The 24,555-nt window shown below is 42.9% G+C and overlaps 1 protein-coding gene across 4 annotated transcripts in view; it reads left to right on the top strand.

Annotated features, from left to right (window-relative positions):
• The window catches only part of LOC122540120 (coiled-coil domain-containing protein 27-like), a 53,847-nt gene that overhangs the window by 6,648 nt on the left and 22,644 nt on the right, over positions 1 to 24,555 (top strand). For 2 of the 4 annotated variants that reach the window (XM_087980698.1, XM_087980697.1), the window contains exons 3-7: positions 11,209 to 11,370; positions 15,439 to 15,490; positions 16,894 to 17,033; positions 19,566 to 19,727; positions 23,277 to 23,504. In XM_087980698.1, the coding sequence (XP_087836824.1) occupies positions 11,272 to 11,370; positions 15,439 to 15,490; positions 16,894 to 17,033; positions 19,566 to 19,727; positions 23,277 to 23,504 (681 nt within the window). In that variant the 5' untranslated portion in view covers positions 11,209 to 11,271. Of the gene's footprint in view, positions 1 to 11,208; positions 11,371 to 15,438; positions 15,491 to 15,596; positions 15,664 to 16,893; positions 17,034 to 19,565; positions 19,728 to 23,276; positions 23,505 to 24,555 lie in introns of those variants that run through there. The other 2 variants (XM_087980699.1, XM_087980700.1) reach the window with 2 other exon arrangements.

Genomic DNA, 24,555 nt, shown 5'->3' with positions numbered 1-24,555 from the left:
AGAATTGACCAACAGGTTTAGACAGTACATTTGGATCAGCTCAGGCTTGGAGGGCCGAAGGGCCTGTTCTTGGGCTGTAAATTTTCTTTGTTCTTCTTTGTTCTTAGTTATTGTTGAATCTGCTTCTCTCAGCCAAATTCTTTCCAGATCACAACAGCTGGTTGTATATAAAAAGTCTCCCTTTGTTCTTTTACCAGTTACAGTCATAGAGCCATAGAGATGTACAGCATGGAAACAGACCCTTTGGACCAACTAGTCCATGCCGACCAGATATTCCAACCTAATCTAGACCCACTAGGCAGCACTTGGCCCATATCCCTCTAAAGGCAAAATCCCCTCATTCCTAATGAAGGGCTTTTGCCCGATATGTCGATTCTCCTGCTCCTCGGATGCTGCCTGACCTGCTGTGCTTTTCCAGCACCACACACACTCGATCCCCATATCCCTCTAAACCCTTCTTATTCATGTTCCCATCCAGATGCCTTTTAAATGTTGCAATTGTACCAGCCTCTATCACTTCCTCCGCCAGCTCATTCCATACACGCACCACCCTCTGCATGAAAAATTGCCCCTTAGGTCCCTTTTATATCATTCCCCTCTCACCCTAAACTAATGCCCTTTAGTTCTTGACTCCCCCAACCCAGGGAAAAGACTTTGTCTATTTACCCTATCCATGTCCCTCATGATTTTATAAACCTCAAAAGGTCACCCCTCAGCTTCCTATGCTCCAGGGAAAACAGCCCCAGCCTGTTCAGCTTCTCCCTAGAGCTCAAATCCTCCAACCCTGGCAACATCCTTGTAAATCTTTTCAGAACCCTTTCTTCTAAGACCATAAGAAATAGGCTCAAGCCTACTCTACCATTCAATAGGAACATGGCTGATCCCATATTCATCATGTCCATATTCATGCCCTTTCCCTGTAACCCTTGACTCCCTGACTGATCAAGAACATAACCATCTCAGTGTTAAATATACACAAGGACTCTGCCCCCACTGCTCTCTGTGGCAAGGAGTTCCAAAGATTCACAAAGTTGAGCGAAGAAATTCTTCCTCAAAAATGTTAAAATTCTAAATTGAAATAAGGCCAATTTTAAAAGTATTAAACAGGAACTTTCAACAGTTGATTGGGGGAGGTTATTGGCCGATAAAGGGATGAATGGGAAGTGGGAGGTGTTTAAAAATGAGATAACGAGAGTTCAGAGACACTACCTTCCTGCTATTGCAAAGTGCAAGGCTGGTAGGTGTAGGAATGCTGGGTGACTAGAGAAGTTGAGGGTCTGATCAAGAAAAAAGAGGCATATGTCAGCTATAGATAGCTGGGATAGGGTGAATCCCTAGAGGTGTACAAAGGCAGTAGGAATACACTCAAGGGAAATCAGGTGGGCAAAATGTTGACATGAGATAGCTGTGGCAAATAGAGTTAAGGAGAATCCAAAGAGATTCATAAGAACACTAAGGACAAAAAAGTAATTAGAGAGAGAATGGCACTCCTTAAAGATTAATGTGGCCATCTATGTATGGAACTGCAGGGGAGGGGTGAAATACTAAACAAATGTTTTGTGTCAGTATTTACATGGAGAAGGATGTGGAAGCTAGGGAACTTGAGGAAATAAATAGCGACATCTCAAAAAGAGTTCATATCACAGAAAAGGAGGTGCTGGAGGTCTTAAAACATGTAAAGGTAGATACATCCCTGGGACCTGATCAGGTATTTCCCAGAACTTTATGGGAAGCAAGGGAAGATATTGCTGGGCCCCTTGCTGAGACATCTGTGTCATTAATAACCAGGGTGAGGTGCCGGAAGACTGGAAGTTGGGTAACATGGTGACATTATTTAAGAAAGGCTGTAAGGAGAAGCCTGGGAACTATAGACCGGTGAGTGTAACATCAGTGGTTGGGAAGTTGTTGGAGGGGATTCTGGGTGACAGAATTTACATGCATTTGGAAAGGCAAGTATGGATTAGGGAAAGTCAATATGGCTTTGTGCTACGGAAAAAGTGTCTATAGGGTTCTATATGGTATACTGATTAGTAATGTTAAATCCAGGGGAACCTGGCCAATTGGATACAAAATTGGCTTGAAGGTAGGAGACAGAAGGTGGTGTTTGAGGGTTGCTTTGCAGACTGTAGGCCTGTGACCAAGAGTGCTGGGTCTACTGCTTTTGGTCATTTATTTAAATGATTTTGATGTGAATATAGGAGGGAAGATTGGTAAGTTTCTAGATGACACCAAAATAGGTGGTGTGTGGTCAGTATCTCAGAGTAGAATGGGACCTTGATCAGATGGGTCAATGGGCCAAGGAGTTGCAGGTGAAGTTTGATTTAGATAAATGTAAAGTGCTGCATTTTGGTAAGGCAAATCGGGGTAGGGCTTATACACTTAACGATAAGGTCCTGACAAGTACTGCTGAACAAAGAGCTCATAGTTCCTTGAAAGTGGAGTCGCAAGTAGACAGGGTGGGAAAGAAGGCATTAGGTCAGTGCACTGAGTATGGGGTTTGGAAGGTCATGTTGCAGCTGTACAGAACATTGGTTAGGCCACTTTTGGAATACTGTGTACAATTCTGGTCTCCCTGCTATATGAAAAATGTTGTTCAGCTTGAAAAGGTTCAGAAAATATTTACAAAGATGTTGCTGGGACTGGAGGGTTTGAGCTATAGGGAAAGGCTGAATAGGTTGGGGCATTTTTCCATGGAGCATTGGAGACTGAGGGATGACTTTTTAGAGGTTTATAAAATCATGATGGGCATGGATAGATTGAATAGCCAAGGTGTTCGTTCCCAGGCAGAGGAGTCTGAAACTAGAGGGCATAGGTTTAAGATGAGAAGGGAAACATGTAAAAGGGAGCTGGGGGAACTTTTTCACGCAGAAGGTTTATGGAATGAGCTGCCAAAGGAAGTGGTGGGGGCTGGTACAATTAGAGCATTTAAAAGGCATCTGGATGGGTATATGAATGGGAAGGGTTTAGAGGGATATGGGCCAAGTGCTGGCAAGTGGGACTAGGTCAGATTAGGATGTCGAGTTGGAATGGACAAGTTGGACCAAAAGGTCAGTTTCTGGGCTGTGTGACTATCTCAGTTTAAATTGGCACCCCTTTAATTGAGACTGTGCCCTCTGGTCCTAGACTCTCCCATGACTCTCAGTATTTACCCATGAAGGTCTTTCAGAATCTTATTTTCCTCTCTGCTCTCTTAAAAAAAACCCAGAACATTGAATGTAACCGAAAGCTGACAGTGTGTGCTTTAGATTGTGAGTGCTCAGTGAAACTGCACTTGCATTACAGCGGGGTTCAGAAATGAATACAATTTCCCTCCCATACACACACACACAGACAAAATGCAACTGAACAAATTCCACACCAGTTCGGAGAACTTCCTGATCAGAGCTACCTGCTGTTTTAAACGTTGCTGAACTAACTTCCACTCGGTGTAACTCTGCTGCTTCTCACCTTGCACTGAGAACTCAGTGGAAACATGCTTCAGCAATGCAAGGAAGAGGACTATCAGGCGCAAACCCATCTTGAATGGCTGGATGTCTTTCACATTACTGAACTCTATAAAGCTGCCAGTGATGAGGAGTGTCACATGGGAAGAATGCCCGGACAAACCCCAGGGGTTCACACTTGTCCATTCTCAGCCCTCACACTGTTAACAATTTGGCCTCTCACACCCACCCGGCTGTTGATTTCCGAAGCTGTGACCATTCGGTGCCGGTTTGAAAGCGTCACAAAACCAATTCTGGAACATCCCTGCCTGATATCCACAACTGCACCATGGGACTGCTCTGCACATGGATCTCCCATCCTTGGCTGCTAGAACTCTCTCCAGGTCGGAGCTGTACTTGTCACCAGAACCCCTTGGGTGCGAATTTAAAGGTGACTTAGAAACGACAGAAAACTTCCACCCTGTGAAATAACCTGACCAAGGAAAGTTCATGCGCTTTGTATTTCATTGAGAATCAGTATAATTTCAGCTTTCAAAGGACGATAGCACAGGAGGATGTGACCCTGAATAGATCTTCAAATTCTAATCCAAACCCTGTTTTAAATCCAGTTCCAAAGTGAACATTTCCCACTTCGTCCAAAATGGAAGAAGACATAATTAGTTCAGTTCCTAAACATCCAATCAAGAGAACCCAGAGACAGCGCAGGGAACCAAAGAGAACAGCTAGAAACGGAAGAGAATTAAGCAGAGGGATATACTGATAGGCTGGGAGAATCTATACCGAAGGGGATTTGGGGCTGGCCAGGCTGTGTGTGGAAGTTCGATCCAATCCAATGTTCTGTGTATAAACTTTAGTGTCATGGGATTCCTTGAGCTTCAATTATACAGAAGGTTCCGAATATTTTGGTATTCGCTCTGGCATGCAGAGGAAACTGAATATTCATGGGACTGTGTTGATATAAAGCAGTTTTGAGTGTGTTAGTGACACTGTAACTATGTATTTCGATGAGAAGTTGATGGCCCAAAGTATCTCTGCTGCATTACCGGAGGTTGTGTTGGTGTACATTAAGTTCCTCCCACTGACATTGCTACTCCAAAGTCAACCCAATCACAGAAACCACTCATTTTTTTTAAAAAGTATTTTATATGATGGAAAATATTCAGTTAGATCATTTCTAGTCAAAATTAAAAATCACATAACACCAGGTTATCGTCCAACAGGTTTATTAGGAAGCACTAGCTTTTGGATCGCTGCTCCTTCCAGGTAACTAGTGGGGCAGGATCATAGGACACAGAATTTATAGCAAAAGATCATCGTGTCATACAATTGATACGTCGTATTGAACAAATCTAGATTGCTGTTAAGTCTTTCATCTTTTAGAATGGATTGCAGGTTTCGATTCATTAATATGTAAATCCCAGAACTTCTTTCAAGTCACATTCTTGTGAAAACTTAAAGTTCTGTTAAAAAAAGGTGACTTCTCAGCTCAGACAATACATTAAAGATGTGAGGTTAGAGTCTGTCTGTATTCCAATCTTGAGTCAGACTGATTCTATTTCCAAAGTAGGACTTTATAAAATGTCTTATGTTTAAACAATCACCAAACCTTAAACAGACCATTGTTCACAGCAAACTGCCCAGCTTTCAGGACAGCATTGACTACAACACCACACAACCCTGTCAGGCAACCACTGCAAGATGCATCAGAGTGTTGACATGAATACCACCATTGCACATGTATGCGACGGGTACTCATGTGACTTGGCCAATGTTGTCTATCTCATACACTGCAGGCAAGGATGCCCTGAGGCATGGTACATTGGTGAGACCGAGCAGAGGCTACAACAACAGATGAATGGACACCCAGGAACAATCACCAGACAGGGATGTTCCCTCCCAGTCAGGGAACGCTTCGGTGGTCTGGGACATTCGACCTCAGATCTTTGGGTGACCGTCCTCCAAGGCGGACTTCAGGATACAGAACAACACAGAGTGGGCGAGCAGAGGCTGATAGCTAAGTTTGGTACCCATAAGGATGGCCTCAATCGGGACCTTGGGTTCATGTTACACGACAGGTGACCCCATTTCACTATATACTCTCACACACACACCCTATTACATATTCACACATCCAAGCAGACCCTCTCTTATACACACGCTCTCTTTCTCAGACACACAGACACCCCCAAACTCACACACATACATCCACTCTATAAATTATGTACACATGAAGACACACTCTCACATGGACATACACACACTCTCTCCCACACACACACTCTCTCTCACTCACTCTCTCCCTCACATGCACGCACACACACGTATAAGTCTATGGGATGAATTTGCATTTTGTATTTGCAGATATGTTCTACTTTGTTCAAAAAGCACACAATCTGTAGGCAGTCAATCTATCTTGGAAATAGAACCAGTCTGACTCAAGATTGGGATACAGATAGATTGTAACCTCATACCTTTAATGCATTGTTTGAGCTCAATCTTTTGCTATATCAGATTGCAATGGATCATCAGAGTCATGTTGGGAATGTCCAATTAATGATCGTTGCATTTAAATGAATTTCTAATGTCAGTGTTACAATATCAGTACTAGAAGGCTTCTGTAGAGGTTTTCCTCTGTTTGGTAACTTATTGGAAAATGATTATTTAAGTGGGCCATCAGAAAAACCCTCTTCCCTGGAAAAAAGTCTTCGAATTGAGTTTCTTGTGTGAGAGGGAGTTCTCCTTCTGTGACGGCTTTTTATGATGAGCACAGCATTTGTTCTCTTTATTTCATGGACCAATAATAAATCTGGGTTTATTTCCCTGACTGGAGTCAGGGAAAGTCCCGGATGATTGGAAGATCGCTGTTGTAACCCCCTTGTTCAAGAAAGAATCAAGGCAAAAGATGGAAAATTATAGGCCAATTAGCCTAACCTCAGTTGTTGGTAAAATTCTAGAATCCATCATTAAGGATGAGGTTTCTAAATTCTTGGAAGAGCAGGGTCGGATTAGAACAAGTCAACATGGATTTAGTAAGGGGAGGTCGTGCCTGACAAACCTGTTGGAGTTCTTTGAAGAGGTGGCAAGTAGGTTAGACCAGGGAAACCCAGTAGATGTTATCTACCTAGACTTCCAAAAGGCCTTTGATAAGGTGCCACACGGGAGGCTGCTGAGCAAGGTGAGGGCCCATAGTGTTCGAGGTGAGCTTCTGGTATGGATTGAGGATTGGCTGTCTGACAGAAGGCAGAGAGTTGGGATAAAAGGTTCTTTTTCGGAATGGCAGCCGGTGACAAGCGGTGTCCCGCAGGGTTCAGTGTTGGGGCCGCAGCAGTTCACATTATATATTAATGATCTGGATGAAGGGACTGGGGGCATTCTAGCGAAGTTGCCGATGATACAAAGTTAGGTGGACAGGCAGGTAGTATTGAGGAAGTGGGGAGGCTGCAGAAGGATCCAGACAGTTTGGGAGAGTGGTCCAGGAAATGGCTGATGGAATTCAATGTGAGCAAATGCGAGGTCTTGCACTTTGGAAAAAAGAATATAAGCATGGACTACTTTCTAAACGGTGAGAAAATTCGTAAAGCCAAAGTACAGAGGGATCTGGGAGTGCTAGTCGAGGATTCACTAAAGGTAAACATGCCGGTTGAGTCCGTGATTAAGAAAGCGAATGCAATGTTGTCAATTATCTCAAGAGGGTTGGAATATAAAAGCACTGTTGTGCTACTGAGACTTTATAAAGCTCTGGTTAGGCCCCATTTGGAGTACTGTGTCCAGTTTTGGTCCCCACACCTCAGGAAGGACATACTGGCACTGGAGCGTGTCCAGCGGAGATTCACACGGATGATCCCTGGAATGGTAGGTCTAACATATGAGGAACGGCTGAGGATCCTGGGATTGTATTCATTGGAGTTTAGAAGATTAAGGGGAGATCTAATAGAAACTTACAAGATAATACATGGCTTGGAGAGGGTGGACGCTAGGAAATTGTTTCCGTTAGGCGAGGAGACTAGGACCTGTGGACACAGCCTTAGAATTAGAGGGTGTAAATTCAGAACAGAAATGCAGAGACATTTCTTTAGCCAGAGAGTGGTGGGCCTGTGGAATTCATTGCCACAGAGTGCAGTGGAGGCTGGGATGCTAAATGTCTTCAAGGCAGAAATTGATAAATTCTTGATGTCACAAGGAATTAAGGGCTACGGGGAGAATGCGGGTAAGTGGAGTTGAAATGCCCATCAGCCATGATTGAATGGTGGAGTGAACTTGATGGGTCGAATGGCCTTACTTCCACCCCTATGTCTTATGGTCTTATGGGTTAATTACAGTTTCAGAATGGGGCATGACCATTGGAATGTCATGGGTTAATGTAATTGTCGGTAATGTATGTCACAATGTTGGTCTTTTCACAAGGTTATTCTGCCCTTGAGATTATTCCAGAGAGGGGCTAATTGACCAGGCTCCAACTAGGCTGGGTTTGAAAGGTTTATTTGGGGCCCTTTTGTTTACCCCTAACAGATAATGCCACTGGCCTAAGGCTTTCATGTCTTAAACAAAATTGGTATAATCAAACGGGAGTGGCCAGCTAGCTGTGTAGCTAGCCTTTGCTTAGATTAGAGTCTTTTGATTCAGTCCAGCAGCAGTGTGTATGAAGAAAGGTTGCTGTGGCAAGTCCAGCTGGGTACTCTCTCTCTCCAACTGCAAGCCTGTAAGCCCTGGTTTGTTTCATTTTTACTCTTTGTGCTAAGGGGTGTGTCTATTGGAACGGTTGCAAGTATTTTCGGAACAACATCATGAAGTCAGGATAGTCAGGTGTTTGGATGGGATAAATTATCCAGTATCCTATTTTCTGTTCTTCGTATTTCACTCCGTAATTTTGTAAATAAATTCTATTTGTTTAAAACTTGGCAGTCGGATCAAACTAATTCACTCCAGGAATATCCACTATACGCTTACCTAAAACAAATAGCAAAGTTACGGTCTGGGATACCTGCTTAAAAATGTTTTGAGGGGTCGGGCCTGGTCCCTAACATGTGTCATCATAGAGTTCTATTCCTGAGGAAGGATAGCTCAATAGCCTTGAAATCTTCAATGATAAAGAGGGTTCCTGCTTTCCAACTTTATAGCCATGTAATATGATCTATCCATCTGCTTTCAGTGGAGTACAAGAGAATTATAATGAGGCAGCATGCTACCACACAGTGCCAGGTCCTGGGTTTGATTCCACTCTTGGGCAACTGTCTGTGTGGAATTTGCACTTTCTCCCTGTGTCTCCATGGCTCTCTTCCTGGTGCTCTGGTTTTCTCTCATCGTCAAAACATGTGTAGAGTAGGTGGATTGGCTATGCTATATCACCAGAAGTATACAGGGATGTGGAGGTTAGATGGATTAGCCATGGGAAATGAGGGTTTACAGGGATTTGGTAGGGGGTTGGGTCTGGGTGGGATGTTCTTAGGAGGGTTGGTGTGAGCTCAATGGGCTGAATAGTCTGCTCCCACACTGTAGGAATTCTATGATTTTAACAGGCATTCATATTGAAGCGTATGTGATTCTGCAGAGGTTTGACAGGGTAGATGCTGAGAGAATGTTTCGCCCTCATGGAGAAATCCAGACCCAGGACATAGGGGTCTCCCATTTAAGGCAGAAATGAGGAGGAATGTCTTCTCTCAGATGGTTGTTAGTCTCTTTGGAAATCTCTTCATCAGTGAGCAGTGGAGGCTGGGTCAGCAAATATATTCAAGGTTGAGTGAGATAGATATTTGATTGACAAGGAAATCAAGGGTTATGCTATGGTTATACCATTCCAAAGGGACACTTCACACTTAAAGCATAAGAGAGCAGTACACTGGAGTTAAGGTCTCAATTAGAGCTTCCATGATCTGACTGAAAGGTGGAGCAAGCTCGACGGGCCGAATGACCTACACCTGCTTCTAGTTCTTACGATCCTACTTCAAACTGAGTTTCCTGCCACTGTTGACTTGAGTGATCCTGAGAATTTCCAGACCTGAGTTCCCTCCTTTTCAATGGAGCTGTTTAGATGCTCCTGCAGGATTGGTACTGAGTCATCCAAATGTCACCCAGCTGGAACTGGCTAAAGATGTGCCATCTTAAAGGCATCACAAACACACCACTATGTAACAATATGAAACATGTGGTGCAACCAAACATGAAGATACCACTAAAAGCAGCCCAGCAAAAGGTAAAGGAGACACTGACACTAAGTCTGAATGCTATCAATGTCTATAAGTCAGTCAATTGCAACTGGGCATTGTGTGTGTGTCTGTGTGTGTGTCTGAGAGAGAGAGAGAGAGAGAGAGAGAGAGACTGGCATCTGAGTGGGAGCTTTGTTTTGGTCCTTCTTAGAGCTGATCACCAGCACCAAGAGAGTGCCTTTTCCTTCCCTCCTTGCAGGGCAAAGGATGGATGTGATGGAGGAGGGGGACAAGGAGGGGAGTGTCTGTTTGGGGGAGGGATGGCGTGGGGTGGGGACAGACTTTCCCCGTAATGTCCACACCCACACATTTCATTTATGAATTGCCCCAGGTGCTGGTTGCTGTGCAACACAACTCCGCCCTCATTTCTGTTCCTGCTGGGGCTCTCATTGAGAAGCAGTTGCCCCAAGTCACTGCAGGACATTACTCTGCCACCACCTGACTGCCAACAGGAGGCCATTCGGCCCATTGCCTGAGATACGAGAGATTACAACAGGTGCATTCACACAACAGGGAAAGGCTTCAAAATGAAAAATCACTTTGAATTTTGAAAGTCAAAAATTCTTATCCAAATGTTTAGACTTGTACCATTTTGCTAAATTGTCCTGTCATGTATGTTATTAATGCAAGTTCCCTGCTGAGAATTAATCTAAACTTCATGAACCATTCCACAATGTAACAGAGTAGATATCATTATTATTGCATGTGGATAATATATTTTAACTTCACCGGGGGGGGGGGGTTGTTCTGCCTTGGTAAGGTAGATACAACAACCTCTCTCCGGCCAGTTCATTCGCATGTATTGCCTGCACTCATTCCATTGTGCCTTGCTCAGATATTAATACAATCATGGAGGGCTCTTTACAGAGGTTCACAGTTCACAACCAATCATGAGGACTGAATTCCCACCCTGAGAAAATGACCAGAATGATAACAGAGTTCCCCTTCCAAGGGACTGGATTATGGAAGTTCTTTGTTCAATGTTAATAGAATGAAGGCAAATGTTGATTAGTTGGCACCTTGTGGTAAATTGCGTTGCACAGGAACAGGCTGCATGATCCAAGTGGGGTTTACCTTGAAGTAGGTTGTCACAACCTGGGGGGAGGTGATGGTGGTATTATTGACCCAGGTAATGCTCTGGGGATTTGAGTTCAAATCCCAACAGAGCGGGTGGTAAAATTTGAATTCAATTTTTTTAAAAATATGGAATTAAGTGTCCTAATGATGACCATGTGCCAACTGTCAGAAAAACCCATCGCCTTCACCAATGCCCTTTAGGGAAAGAAACTGCCATCCTTACTGGGCCTACATGTGACTCCAAACCCTCTGGGCAATTAGGGATGGGCAACAAATGCTGCTATAGCCAGTAATGTCCTCATCCCATGAATAGAAAAAAAATTCAATACTCTGTGAAAAAAAGCAAGAAATACAAAATAACAGATATTGTGTCACCCAATTATTGGCTGATTTTGCAACTGGAGCAGTTTGTTGGTACCATAAACAGTTTATTGCTTCTGCATCTGACAACTGCAGATCTTTACTTATGTGTGGTGATATTTCAGAGTGAGGTTAAGGATCTGTAAGCACTTCATAAGGAAAGGCTGGCCAACAGCTCCCTCCTGAAGATGCGGAGGTTTTCTGCTTTTACAAGAACTGTCCATCAACCTCAGACAGTGGACAAGCAGGAAAGAAACAAAGATGCAACAAAACAAGCCCTTAAGCAGGTGCGTTAATGGTAATAACTTTTCTCAATCATATTATTTTAATCTTTATCCAACAGTCTGATGTAGGATCAAGCTTTTCATGGTTCCCAATTTCCGCTGTTTTGACATACAAGGTTAAACCATGGAAAATGGATTTTTACACATGTTAAAAATGGCAAGTGTATGTCTGGGTGCAAAATTAAAGGTGTGAAAATTTTGTTAATCTCATCCCTGCAAATAAAGCAGCTACAGTATTTAGGTGTTACATTTCTTTTTGAAGTTCACCACATCACTGCAAGACAAATCCTCTGAATCAGCAAGTTGTTCACCTTAACACTGTGGTCAAATATAGAGTAGGGCGAGAGAAGAAAGGGTCAGTTAAAATGAGAATATTAGAGGTGAGGAAGGAGTAGGCCAGAGTTCTGCTTGCTGAGTTCCACCGGATTGACACCTATGCGTTGGGCCTGCTGCTGAGGCTGTTAGAAAAGAGACCACCTTCTGTTCGACTCCTGTGGGAAATTAACCTAATGAGTTTTTGGGGTTAGTGGGGGAGCGGGGGGGTCTCGGTGCTTGTAAATCAGAGTGCAGCTTTTCAAAATACAAGTGGGGGGTTCCTCTTGTGGCATGGTGGTGGCATCTCTACGAGGTAAAAACAATGACTGCAGATGCTGGAAACCAGATTCTGGATCAGTGGTGCTGGAAGAGCACAGCAATTCAGGCAGCATTCGAGGACAGGCATCTCTACCCCTAGTGCAGCAGGCTCAGCTTTAAGATCCACCTGTTCCAGAGATATGTCATAATATCGGTGAACAGGTTGATGAGAAAAATACGTTCAATTAAAAAAGAAATCAAAAGCCAAGTGTGCTTGAATGTTGCTGTGTTTTAAGTTGCTCAGTTCATATCAATATACAAACAAGGAACAGGACGAGATCATTCAGCTCTTCAAGGCTGCTCTGACATTCAGTAGGATCACAGCTGATCTGATTGTAATTTCAAATACACATTCCTACATCCCCCCAATAGCCTTCCACGAGAGTCAAGAATCAAACCGGATCTATCTTAAATACTCAAAGATACAGTTTTGTGGACTCTTTGTCATCTCAGTTTTAAGCAGGTGATCCCTTGTCATAATGAAATCCTTAGGCGAAAGTGAGGTCTGCACATGCTGGATATTAGAGTCAAGAAGGTGTTGCTGGAAAAGCACAGCACGTCAGGCAGCATCCGAGGAGCAGGAAAATCAACGTTTCAAATCCTTGCCTGGTCTGGTTTATGTGTGATGCCAGATTCACAGTTAGTTCACAGTGGCAGTGAGTGTGGGGCGGTGAGTGAGAGATGGTGCCGGAACATGGTGACATCGATGTTGGTGGGCCTGACACAGGACCCGAGGGGGTGGCGGCACTGACTTTCAAATGGCGGTGATGGCAGCATGGCCTCTGCGGTCAACGGAGAAGGCTGTCTAGTCGGAGTTGGGACATTGGGTTTCAGCTGTGACGATGCAGTAGGCCCAAATCTGTACTCCGGTGGATCACCAAGAGTGTGGTGAATCAGCGACGGCATGGTGGGCATGGTATGGTGTTCTTTGCATCGGAGCGATGGCAGTGATGGTGCACCTGGAGCAGGACACCTGGAATGGTCTGTGATGCGGGAGCATTGGTGGGCATGGAGCCTGTTGTGAAGACCCCCACCTTCCTGACCCTGATGTTGAGCAGAGCACAGGAAGGGAGAAAGCCTGTTATACCTGAATATCTTCTACAACTCAAAATGGTGTCGGTGCATGGTGACTACACTTTTCACTGTATTTATTGGTTGAATACAAATGACAATAAATCCCACTTAGAATCTTATGGAATGAATAACTATTTCGCTAACAGCATACGCTACAAAGACAACCTCAAAATCTGTTTCTCCATTTTAACAAAGGAGTTGCAAATGCCTGACCTATGAAGGTGATCCCAGACTGGTGTGTAATTGTAAAGATCTGACATACAACCATTTCCTATACTTACAAACAGCTGCTTTATATTGTCCTGCAAATTGAATTGTGAATGCACTCCAGAATAGACCTCTGTTCACAACCTGGGGACTGTGTGTATTACCTTCACGTCTCTTGCACTGACTTTCAGAAGCTTTTGGACACTGTCCATAATACCATTCCCTGTTTCTTACAATACCCCATTGTGAGAGAAATGTATTTACTGAGAAGGAAAGTGTTGAATGCTGTAACAATGCCAATCAGATACTTATTCCCACTGTTGGCAGGCCAGGGAGGTTGTGAGGTTGAGAGTCAGGGTTAGAGGCTCACAGAAGGGTCAGAAATGGAGGACATTCAGTCCATTGTATCTGTACCAGCACTTCATATGAGCATGTAAAACTCCTGCTTCTCCCCCTTCCACATTATTTTCGTCCAAATAATCACCTTACAAATAATTATTAGAAATAGGTATCTTAGTCTTCTTGTTGCTGTCAGGTATCGGGGGAAATACCCATTTTTCTTTTCTCCTCCTTAAATTGTTAAAGTGTTTGTTGACGGTTACAGCCTCTCAAAAAGCCATTTGAGAAACTGAAATAAAAACAAAAAGAGCTGGAGAAACTCTGCAGTTCTGGCATCATCAGTGGAGAGAGAAACAGTTAATGTTTCAGGTCATTTGTGTTTCATCAGAACCTGTAATGTTAACTCTGTGACTTTAACCACTGATGTTGCCTGAACTGCAGAGTATTGCTGGCTCTTTGTCTCTCCTGTTGCCAGCATGTGCAGTATTTACTTTTCTGGTTATATAGCTGATTGCTGGTGTTAGAACTATAGGATAATGGGGACATAATGAGCATCGTTGAGCAACTGTGATGGATTGGGATCTTATTTTACTCATCAAACATAGAACATCGAACATTAAAGTGCAGTGCAGGCCATTCGGCCCTTGACATTGCTCCACCTGTGGAGCCAATTTGAAGCCCATCTATCCTACACTATTCCATTTTCATCCATGTGTTTATCCAATGACTATTTAAATGCCCTTAAAGTTGGCGAGTCTACTACTGTTGCAGGCACTGTGTTCCACACCCCTACTACTCTCTGAACAAAGGCTCTACAAATTGTCTTTGTAGAGTTCTTGTGGCAGTGGTGTCATGACTCTACCTTTGGGCAAGGAGTCATGGGTTCAAGTCCCATTTGCTCCAGAGGTGTGTAATAGCATCCCTGAACAGGTTGATTTGAAAGTATCTATCTTGTGTGTCTTCTCCATTGAGAAAACCAGTTGGACTCTGGTGTTACTGACCCTTTTTTGCATGTATGATCGTTAAGTGTCTAGAGACTCAGTGAGGCAGCTCACAGAAATGATGGGGAGTTCAGGGGCGTTTGACCTTTGGGTTAAAACAACCAGACAATTGACTTCACCCCCATTTGCTTCTTGTGAAAAGAACTTGCCCCAATTTTAAGAAAAGGCCATTGAATTTCTGACCAGCGAGGACAGCTCGCCTGTGGACTTGATGGGGAGAGTAGAAAATGTGTTGCTGGAAAAGCGCAGCAGGTCAGGCAGCATCCAAGGAACAGGAGAATCGACGTTTTGGGCATAAGCCCTTATAAGCCCTGAAGAAGGGCTTATGCCTGAAACGTCGGTTCTCCTGTTCCTTGGATGCTGCCTGACCTGCTGCGCTTTTCCAGCAACACATTTTCAGCTCTGATCTCCAGCATCTGCAGCCCTCACTTTCTCCTTGATGGGGAGAGTATCAATGTGTATTAGAGGAACGTGTTTGCATAGACAGCACCAACTGAGAGGTACAGAAGGAGGAAGGTTGGTGGGGTTAATCTTTTTGTAGCAAGACAAAATTGTTCTGCTGAATGACCCTTTCCCATTCCTAAAGACTCCCTTTCATTTTGGTTGCTTACACTTAGGGTTAATACATGTCTTAATTGTGTTGAATCAAATTTCATAAATCGTTGATGAAGTACTGTTAGATATTGCACTGATGATGATTTCATATCATATATTCAGTACATTAAACTTGAACAATAACCTTTGTGTTTGCTCTTAGCTAATGAAAGCAGATTGATTGAGTTAAAAGAATTCTTTTTTTTTGCTTTTTATCACTCAGAATGGCATCAAAACCATGGGAACAGTAATTAATACTAAAAACACAGCAACTGGTAAGACTGTAAGAATGTTTCTGTTGAAGTGATACTGCTGACAATAGAATGCATACGTAAAATGTGTCTGGAGAAATATCTCATCAGCTCACTGTCCTCATCTGCAGAAAATGCAGCCGAAAATCTCCGGAGAGAGAGGGGGCTCCTGAGAATCACCAGAGTTCACTGACAAGGTGCAAGCCATATGTTATTTGACAGAAAAATGCCAGAGTGGGGAATAATTAGAGATGTAGTCATATCTAGATGCAGATTAGAATAAATCTAATTGGGGTGGCACAGTGGCGCAGTGGTTAGCACTGCTGCCTAACAGCACGAGTGCTTGACTCCTGCCTCAGGCAACTGTCTGTGTAGAGTTTGCACATTTTCCCCGTGTCTGTGTGGGTTTCCTCTGGGTGCATCAGATTCCTCCCACAGTCCAAAGATATGCAGGTTGGGGTGGATTGGCCATGTTAAATTGTCCCACCATGTCCACAGATATGTAGGTTAGGTGCATTAGTCAGGGGAAATATATGGTAATGGGGTAGGGGAATGGGTGTGGGTGGGATACTCTTCTGAGGGTCGGTGTGGACTTGTTGGGCCGAAGGGCCTGTTTCCACACTGTAGGGATTCTATGAAATATCTTCTAAGAGAGGAAATGGGATTGTGTGATGTACTGGTCAAATAAATTGGACATTGAGTTTAAAATGAATCAAGCCAGACCACTAGGATCTATTGTTGCCTATTGCAATTCATTCATTTGACACAGGAAGTTTCAGAGTAAAAACATTTGTTTTTATCTTTGCCCTACCTGTTTGCCAATTTTGAATCTGTGACATCTGGTTATTGAGCCACTCACCAGAATGATTAGATTTCATCTTAAAGATTCTCTTGAAATCTTCCAGTGTTTTGAAAACCTTTGTAAGGTCATCCCTGAAACGCCTCTGATGAGCCTTATGAACTGAATCATGAACCCCTGATCAGTTCCTAGAAATACTCCACTGTACCCCGCCTCAAATCTTGACAGCTTTTCTGAATTGATTCCGGTTATGAATCGTTTCTATAATTTAGAAGCTAGAAGCAGCTGTTGTGCCTCCCAGGACTGAGAATTACTGCCATAGAATGATGTGGACTGCAGTGACAGACTACTGACATTCTGTGAGGTGAAGAGGTTTCTCTCAGTTTTGGTAAAAAGCGCAAAGTCAAAACTAGAAATGTTGCCTTTGCATTTTTTTCAAAACAAAGAAAATTTACAGCCCAGGAACAGGCCCTTCAGCCCACCAAGCCTGAGCCAATAATGGAAGAGTGAACATTATCTGGAGTCCAATCGAGGGGAAAACTGTGGAATAATTCAACCTGGCAATGTTTCATTTTCCAGTGGCACTGACCAATCCTCACTGCTTCTTTGAATTTTGTTTCTTCTTCAGTCTTCGCAACCAAACCTGAAGGTCGGTGTAAAGTTGGGACTTCAGTGTCTCACCTAGGACAACAAAGCTGCAGTGAGCAAATAGAACTCAGTGCTGATAGTGATGGCATTCCTTGGCATGTTGCCATGATCCATGAAAAGGTACAAAAAAAACTTGTCAAAATTAACAGAGAGTTGATTCTTTTGTGCCAAGATTTATCTGGAGTTGGGAAGGATTGGTTATGGTGTTTACAGTTTCTTTAGGAATGCACAGGCGATTTTGGTAAAGAGCTAATGAGTAAAGGGTCAATGTGAAATTCAGATCTCATTAGCTCCACCTCAATTGTAATAAAAACAGGAAGTGCTGAAGAAACTGTGGAGAGAGCAAAATACAATTAATGTTTTATGTCTAATATGACTGTTCTTTGGAGCTCAGATTACAGCACATTGAATCAATAAACAGGAAGTTTATTTTAATGTTATATGATGTGATTTTTATATGAATGTGGCATTCTAGCTCTTTTCATTTCTATGAGGTGTTTGTCCTCTCCTGAATAAAAATGAGGATGTAGTGAAGGAAGCTAACAGCAAACCTAATGATTTTATCATGATGGTAAAACGATGTTAAATCCAGTGAGACAGAGAGCAAGGAACTGATCCACTTAGAGAAAGATGCACAGTGGAGGGAATTTTAACATGGGTGCATACTTGAGGACATTTAGAAACCAAATTGGAATGACATCCCATCATGGAAGGAAAGTAATGTTTGAGTAATCTTGAAGCAGGAGAAAGGTATCCACAGTGCTCCCAGGATGCGAGTTTTCACTGTAAGTGTGTTCACAAACTGGTAATCTAAGGTTTAATCTGCTCTCATGTTTTATAGAGGGCAACCCGAGATTTTGTCTGATAGTCAGGCTGTCCTTATGGTGAGGGGCGTGTCAAGCTGGGGAATTAAACTTCCCGAGTTCCTCTCTGAAGCTCTGCTGGCCTGCCCCCTAATATCCCGAGCAGGCGTCACTCTTCATCCTCGGTCAGATGCTTTTAAATGTCTAAAGTAAACTTTGTTCGTGGCCTTTGAGGGAAATCCATAGGAGGGAACATAGCAAGAGGGGAGCGAGTGGAAAGATTGAAAGAGCAGGGGGGTGGAGAATGGGGTGGGGTGGAGAGAGTGATGGATATGGAGGGATGGTGAATAGGGTCTGAGGAAAACTGGGTGGCAGGAGGTGTAATGAAAGCAGAGGACAGCATGAGTGGTGGGCTGGATATATGGTCAGAGGCATGTTTCCTCCATAAACCACCACCTGACCTGCAATTGTGGCTCAACTTTCCCCACAAATCTACCACCAACATTCTTATGAAAAGGAGTGGAGAAAACTCAAGGAGAAGTTAGGGAAGGGGAAGTGAAAGAGGACAAAGTTTGGTAAAGAAAGCAGCACAAGACAAAGAGAGAACTTTGCATATTCTCAGCCTATTGTGTACAAGGCAAGATCAGGCCCACTGTTACTTGTTACATTTGTTACTTGGCATATTTATAAGATTTCATTGCTGTGAGAAGCTGCTGTCTCTAAAATACACAGTCTTCTAGCAATGTGAAATGACCAATCAAATGCTCCATACAGTTAACTGAATTTACACTGTGGCTGAGATATCCCAGGAGGGGTAAGGGGACAATTGTGGAGCTGTACCAAGAGTGGGGAGGGGTTTGAGTGTCTGTAGGGGGATGTAATTGGGTGTCTGTTGGTTGTGACTGGGGCAATCAGTTAAATAGTTATTTAGGAGTTAGGGTAACTATTAAGCAAGGACAGTCATAACCCATCGAAAGTCTCTGACTCGAACTCCTGAGGTGGAGGTGTCTCCTGCAGGTTCCTGACTCCAGGTGATTGGTCATCAGAAGCTATATCTTCCAGAAGATTTCCTGTGGGGTCTGGTGCAGTGAGTCTCTTCCTGTTGGAAACTTTGAGGTGATACATATGAGTGAGTTGGTGACAGCATCCCTCTTGGGCAAGCTCCTAGCTCCAAGTATCATTCTATTCCGGAAGGCATCACTGATGATGTATGTGATTGGTGAGCTCATTGGGATTGGCCTATTATTCTGCAGACCCACAGAAACACTGTGAGCATTGTACCTCTGAGTTGCACTCATGCAAGAAGTCGATGTTGAGAGATTGCTCACTGTCAGTCTCTCTATGAAAGCAAAACTCCAAAATCTTATGGAGAGAGAGTCCAAATAAACTTTTAGTAAACCAACAGTCATGGAGTTGAATCTCCATTATGTTTCATATCCATCACATACTGAATAATGAGCCTTTAAAATGATCCAAAGTCTCTAAATCTTTATCAAATGAAATAACAAGTTAGAACTGTATGTGCATTAACTATCCATCCAACATATAAAACTTGTTCAGTGTCTAAACTCAGGATTAAGTCAGGGATTTGGAAGAGATGTGCCCCCTTTTCATTCAATGCTTTACTGAGTGCTTAATTAATTCTTCACAATTTTCAATAACTAACCCAGTTAAAATGGATAAGTGTTATCTACAATTTGTTATTTGGTTCTAAACATCCTCCTGTTGAATTATTTTGCCATTGATTAGCAATTTATTTCCTGAGAGAGTCCTTACAGCAAGATATCCAGAAATAGTCTTGAGCTCATTGCCATCATCAGAGTAATCTGACTTTTCTCTCATGAAACAGGAAAAATGTGTCTTGATGTTGGAAGAAAAGGTAAAGAAACTGTCTCATTTTGAGGCTGAATCTTTAAGGAAGGATGACATAATTAAAAGCCTGCAAGCTGAAATTACTGATTTAAACCAGCAACTGAAAAAAGCCAGTGACATTAATACTATAAAGTCACAGGTGAGAAATTGAAATTCACAAAAGCAAAAAACTAATGTTTCTATTCACAGGTAGTAGAGAAAATACTTTGTTCATGGTGCAACATTTATAAATAACTGACACTATGATCATCGGCAGCCACTAGCGAGTCTGATTGTCCACCTCGGAAATTCTGTCCCACTGCTCCTGGGATCTGTGCGTTCTTCTGTGGATGATGAGCCTGATCCTAGAGCCACTTCTCCCACCACGTGTTTGACAGGTGCTTCTGGGAAGTGGGATTGGGTCTTGGCCTTTGCATCACTGGCACTCCTTTCCTGTATTTCCTCTTGCCTTCTTGAAAAATTGTGTTCCTTCATACAGGAGCTTCTTCCAAGTTGGTTCCTTTTGAGAAAGGAACTGGTTCTTGTTAAACTTGGAAATAGTCTCCCATTCATAGTCCAGAGTGTCTCTGCACCTCTTCACAGAAATATAACTAAGATGAGACTAATTTCACTGACTGAACGATGTTGCTGATCATGGATTGCTGGAGGGCTATATAATGATGACCCCTGCCTTTATCCCTCCAATGTCTCTTAATCCTTCCACCTTGACTGACATCTAACCCAAAATAAGCCTCAATTTCCCCAGTCAAACACTGCTAAAGTCATCATCTTCAGCCACTGTCACAAATTCTGCAGCCTCACTTTTGATTCAATAGCCGCTGACTCCAGTCAAAGCTGCCTGTTAGCAACCTCAACGTGTTGCTTCAGTTGACTAGCGTATGTTTCTGACCCTGTATTCTCTACATCACAGAATCACCTGCTTTCCACCTCAATAGCATTGCCTGATTATACTCCGGCAGTCTGTCCTGCTGTTACCAACACCATGATCGATGTCTGTTTCACCTCCAGACTCAACTGTTGCAGTCCTCTCCTGTTTGACTCCCTGCAAACCAACTCCCACCTGCAACTTTAACTCATACAATGCTCTGCTGCCTATATTCTAAACCACGCCATGTCCTGCTCCATCATCACTGCTGTGTCCCAAACATACGCTGACCCCCAACACTTACCCAGGAGGGGAATGGCCTACCTCTGCTGCTCTGTCCTATTGCTCAGTGTCAAAATTTGTCTGTTCAGAGAAACATATGATCTTTTGGCATGTTTTCTGGTACTAAAGGGGCTATACAAATTCAAGCTATTGTTGACTGTGGGGGATTCTGAAAAGCTAGGGCTCCCTCCTTTCTCAGCAGCTCATGTATTCTGATTGTGTTGCTGCTATACCATATTGTCTCAGCAGAGGCAACAGTAAATTGACAACTTGAGGAGAAATTCTGACAACTGTAATTGGACATTCATTTTGCAATTGGTCACATCCAAAATATAATGTTGCAAAGAAATATATATTTTCCTTGTGCAACTTTCTTGCTGTGATTTAATTACCCCTTTAAAAATCATATTCCAATCTGGTGATTTGAATTTGAGATCAGTTATTGGGTCATTTATCTTGTTTACTGAGCTCCTTCACAACACAGAGCACTAGGGACCCAGGTTCAATTCCAGCCTCGGATGACTGTCTGTGTGGAGTTTGCACATTCTCCCCATGTCTGCGTGGGTTTCCGCTAGGTGTTCCAGTTTCCTGTCACAATCCAAAGATGTGCAGGTTAGGGTGGATTGGCCATAGGAAATGCAGATTACAGGGATTAGATTAAAGGACTAGATCTGTGATGCATTTCTAAGTATTTCATGGTTTGTGAAAGCTTTGGTGTGTCTGGGTGCCATAGTAACCTGCCGCAGTTTTCTGTATTTTAGACAGTGTTTGGGGGATGTATAGTCAAATCTTTTCCCTTGCAAATTTTCCCATTTCTCCATACCTGAAGATGTTAACTCAGTCCTGGGATAATTATACTCAGATTTTAAGCAGCCTGCCTATTGTTGTATTATCAAAGGTTTGTAACTTTCAACAAGTCCTAGCAATGAGTATAAGGTTGCCATTTTACCCTATGTTTTATAAAGTGCTTTCAGAAAGAATTGTTAATGCACAATTCCCCTTGTTATAATTCTTCCGCATTCACTGCTAGTCTTTAAATTTCAACCCCTTTGAAAATTACGTTTTCATCTTCCTGAAACCTGCTGGTCCTCCAGTGCCAGCAACTGCCAGAGTGTTGCTGAGAGATGTACTAAAACTTAGAATAGCTACCACAGCATGGTCTTTCAGCCATGGTACACTGAGAGGCTGGAACCCATGTAAACACCCCTGGACCATCTGTACCAGAGAATGTATACTACAAGACCATAGGATATAGGAGCAGAAATTAGGCCATTCAGCCCATCGAGCCTGCTCTGCCATTCAACCATGGCTGATAAGTTTCTCAACCCCATTCTCCCCTTTCTCACAGTAACCTTTGAACCCCTTGATACTCAAGAACCTATTTACCTCTGGCGTAAATATACTCAGTGACCTGGCCTCCACAGCCTTCTGTGGCAATGAATTCCATAGATTCACCACTCACTGACTAAAGAAATTTCTCCTTATTTCCATTCTAAAAGGTCTTCCCTTTATTCTAAGGCTGTGTCTTTGTAGCCTCTCCGACCAATGGAAACATCTTCCCAACATCTCCTCTGTTCAGGGCATTCAGTATTCTGTATGTTTCAATTAGATCCCCCTCATCCTTCTAAACTCCATCACGTATAAACCCAGAGCCCTCAAATGTTCCTCAGATGTTAAGTTTTTCATTCCTGGGACCATTTTCGTGAACCTCCTCTGAACACGCTCCAGGACCAGTGCATCCTTCGTGAGATATGGGCCCAAAACTGCACACAACAGTCCAAATGTGGTCTGACCAGAGCTTTATAAAGCCTCAGAAGTACATCCCTGCTTTAATATTCTAGTCCTCTCAAAATAAATGCCATCATTGCAATTGCCTTCCTAACTATTGACTCAACGTGCAAGTTTACCTTGAGAGAATCCTGGACTAGAAGTTCCAAGTCTCTTTGCACTTCAGACTTCTGATTTTTCTCCCCATTTAGAAAATAGTCCGTGCCTCTATTCTTCCTACGAAGGTGCATGATCTCACACTTTCCCATGTTGTACTCCATCTGCCACTTCTCTGCTCACTCTCCTAACCTGTCCAAATCCTTCTGCAGCCTCTCCACCTCCTCAATGCTACCTGTCTCTCTACCTATCTTTGTATCATCTGCAAACTTAGCCAGAATACCCTCAGTTCCTTCATCTAGATCATTAATGTATAAAGTGAAAGTTTGTGGGCCCAGCACTGAGCCTTGCTGAACACCACTTGTCACCAGCTGCCACGCTGAGAAGGACCCTATACCCACTCTCTGCTTAAAATAGAAACCGAGCTAGAGAGGCAGTGTCATTGTAAATGTAGTGAGGTAGGTCAGAATGCCACATGGTATAACTGACTGAAATGGAACAGTTTATGTGAAGTTGAATTTGAACTGTTATTTCACGTCCTTTTTATAAATAATCTATACTTATATGGAAAAGGGAAGTTAAATTTCAATCTGTGTGCCAAGTCTGATTGTTTTTAACTGGCTTCTGAACTATCTGTGTTTAATTCACTTGATTTAGGCAGAGACAATCATTGCACTGCAAGAGAAGATAGAAACATTCAAAGAGATGGAAGCTGAAAATAAAAGGAAGGACAGTATTATTAATAAACTGAGGGATGAGATATGGCAACAAGGATTGCAGATCAGCCATTTGAGATTTGACAGCTCTATTCACTTCTCTGACAGTGCCCTGGAGGATACTTTTCGAAGCATGACTATAGATCATGAATTGACAACTAGACCTGAGGTAATGAATTGTTTACTTGGAAGTAGCAGAATTTGTTTTGGCTAAAATGTGATATTCTCATATTGAAGAGGAAAGAAATTTCAAACCTATCAGTTTGGGCAGAAGATACCCCATTAATCGATTCACTCTCCCTGCAATCATGTACATCTCACTAGACTACAGTTGAACAAAAACATTCCTCTGATTATTCAATACATTAGGAGTAATTATTACTTTTATAACACAAAGGAAATGGATGATGAATAATGTTAACAATTGTAGGTGCTGATAGTTCAATGACAGTCTTCCAGACTGTTAATCTAACTTTAGTTCTGCAGAGAGATTGCTTTCACTCCTCTGGAAGCAGGGTTTAGGATCACAATAGTGGGTTAGCCGGAGGTGAATGAGTAGTTGTTGAATATTCTGCAGGAGAGTGTGTCAGGAAGAAGGTGGTTCAAGCAGAAAAAGAGCGAAGATACCAACATCATTGGTGGAAGGTGATCTGTTGAGTGTGAAGACTAGATGGGGCTGTCTCTTCAAAACCAGTGGAGCCAAGAAGGGGAAGAAATTTAGAAAATATGTTCCTGAAGAGCAGCTTTGGATCCTGCTGTGTCCAGAACATGAAGCAACTTTCAAAGGGAGGGCACACTTGGTGAGGACATTAGCAAATTCTATCTGGCTTTGCATTTCCCACTTCCTGAATAGGCACCAAATTTAACTCCTGGTTAATCAGTGCATTTTTATTGTAAGATGGTGTCATACGAGTGAAGCAATTGTGGCACAGAGATGGGACCATAAAACGATCTTATTCCCAAGTCGAAATCAATCACCAAACATGTGAGGAACCAAGAGTGACTCATGAAAAATAATGGAGAGACTCAGTCAGGGATCATGTCTGTCCCAGTGTACAGGAATCCTTGCCTGAAGGAAAAGGAAGGCTGCTCAATGCGTTTAGCATTATAGGGCAACTGTGTGGTACCTGCATTATGACAGCATCCCGAGCTAACAGGACTCTTGGTGCAGGTTCATGCCACAAACACGATTCATCCTCCTACTGAGGGAGCACCTCATT

This window comes from Chiloscyllium plagiosum, unplaced genomic scaffold, assembly GCF_037043375.1.
Source record: "Chiloscyllium plagiosum isolate Xiang-an unplaced genomic scaffold, Cpla_swu_hap1 HiC_scaffold_37, whole genome shotgun sequence".
Lineage (NCBI taxonomy): Eukaryota > Metazoa > Chordata > Chondrichthyes > Orectolobiformes > Hemiscylliidae > Chiloscyllium > Chiloscyllium plagiosum.
Note: the sequence above shows the minus strand (reverse complement) of the source record. Positions and strands in the feature narration are given on the sequence as shown.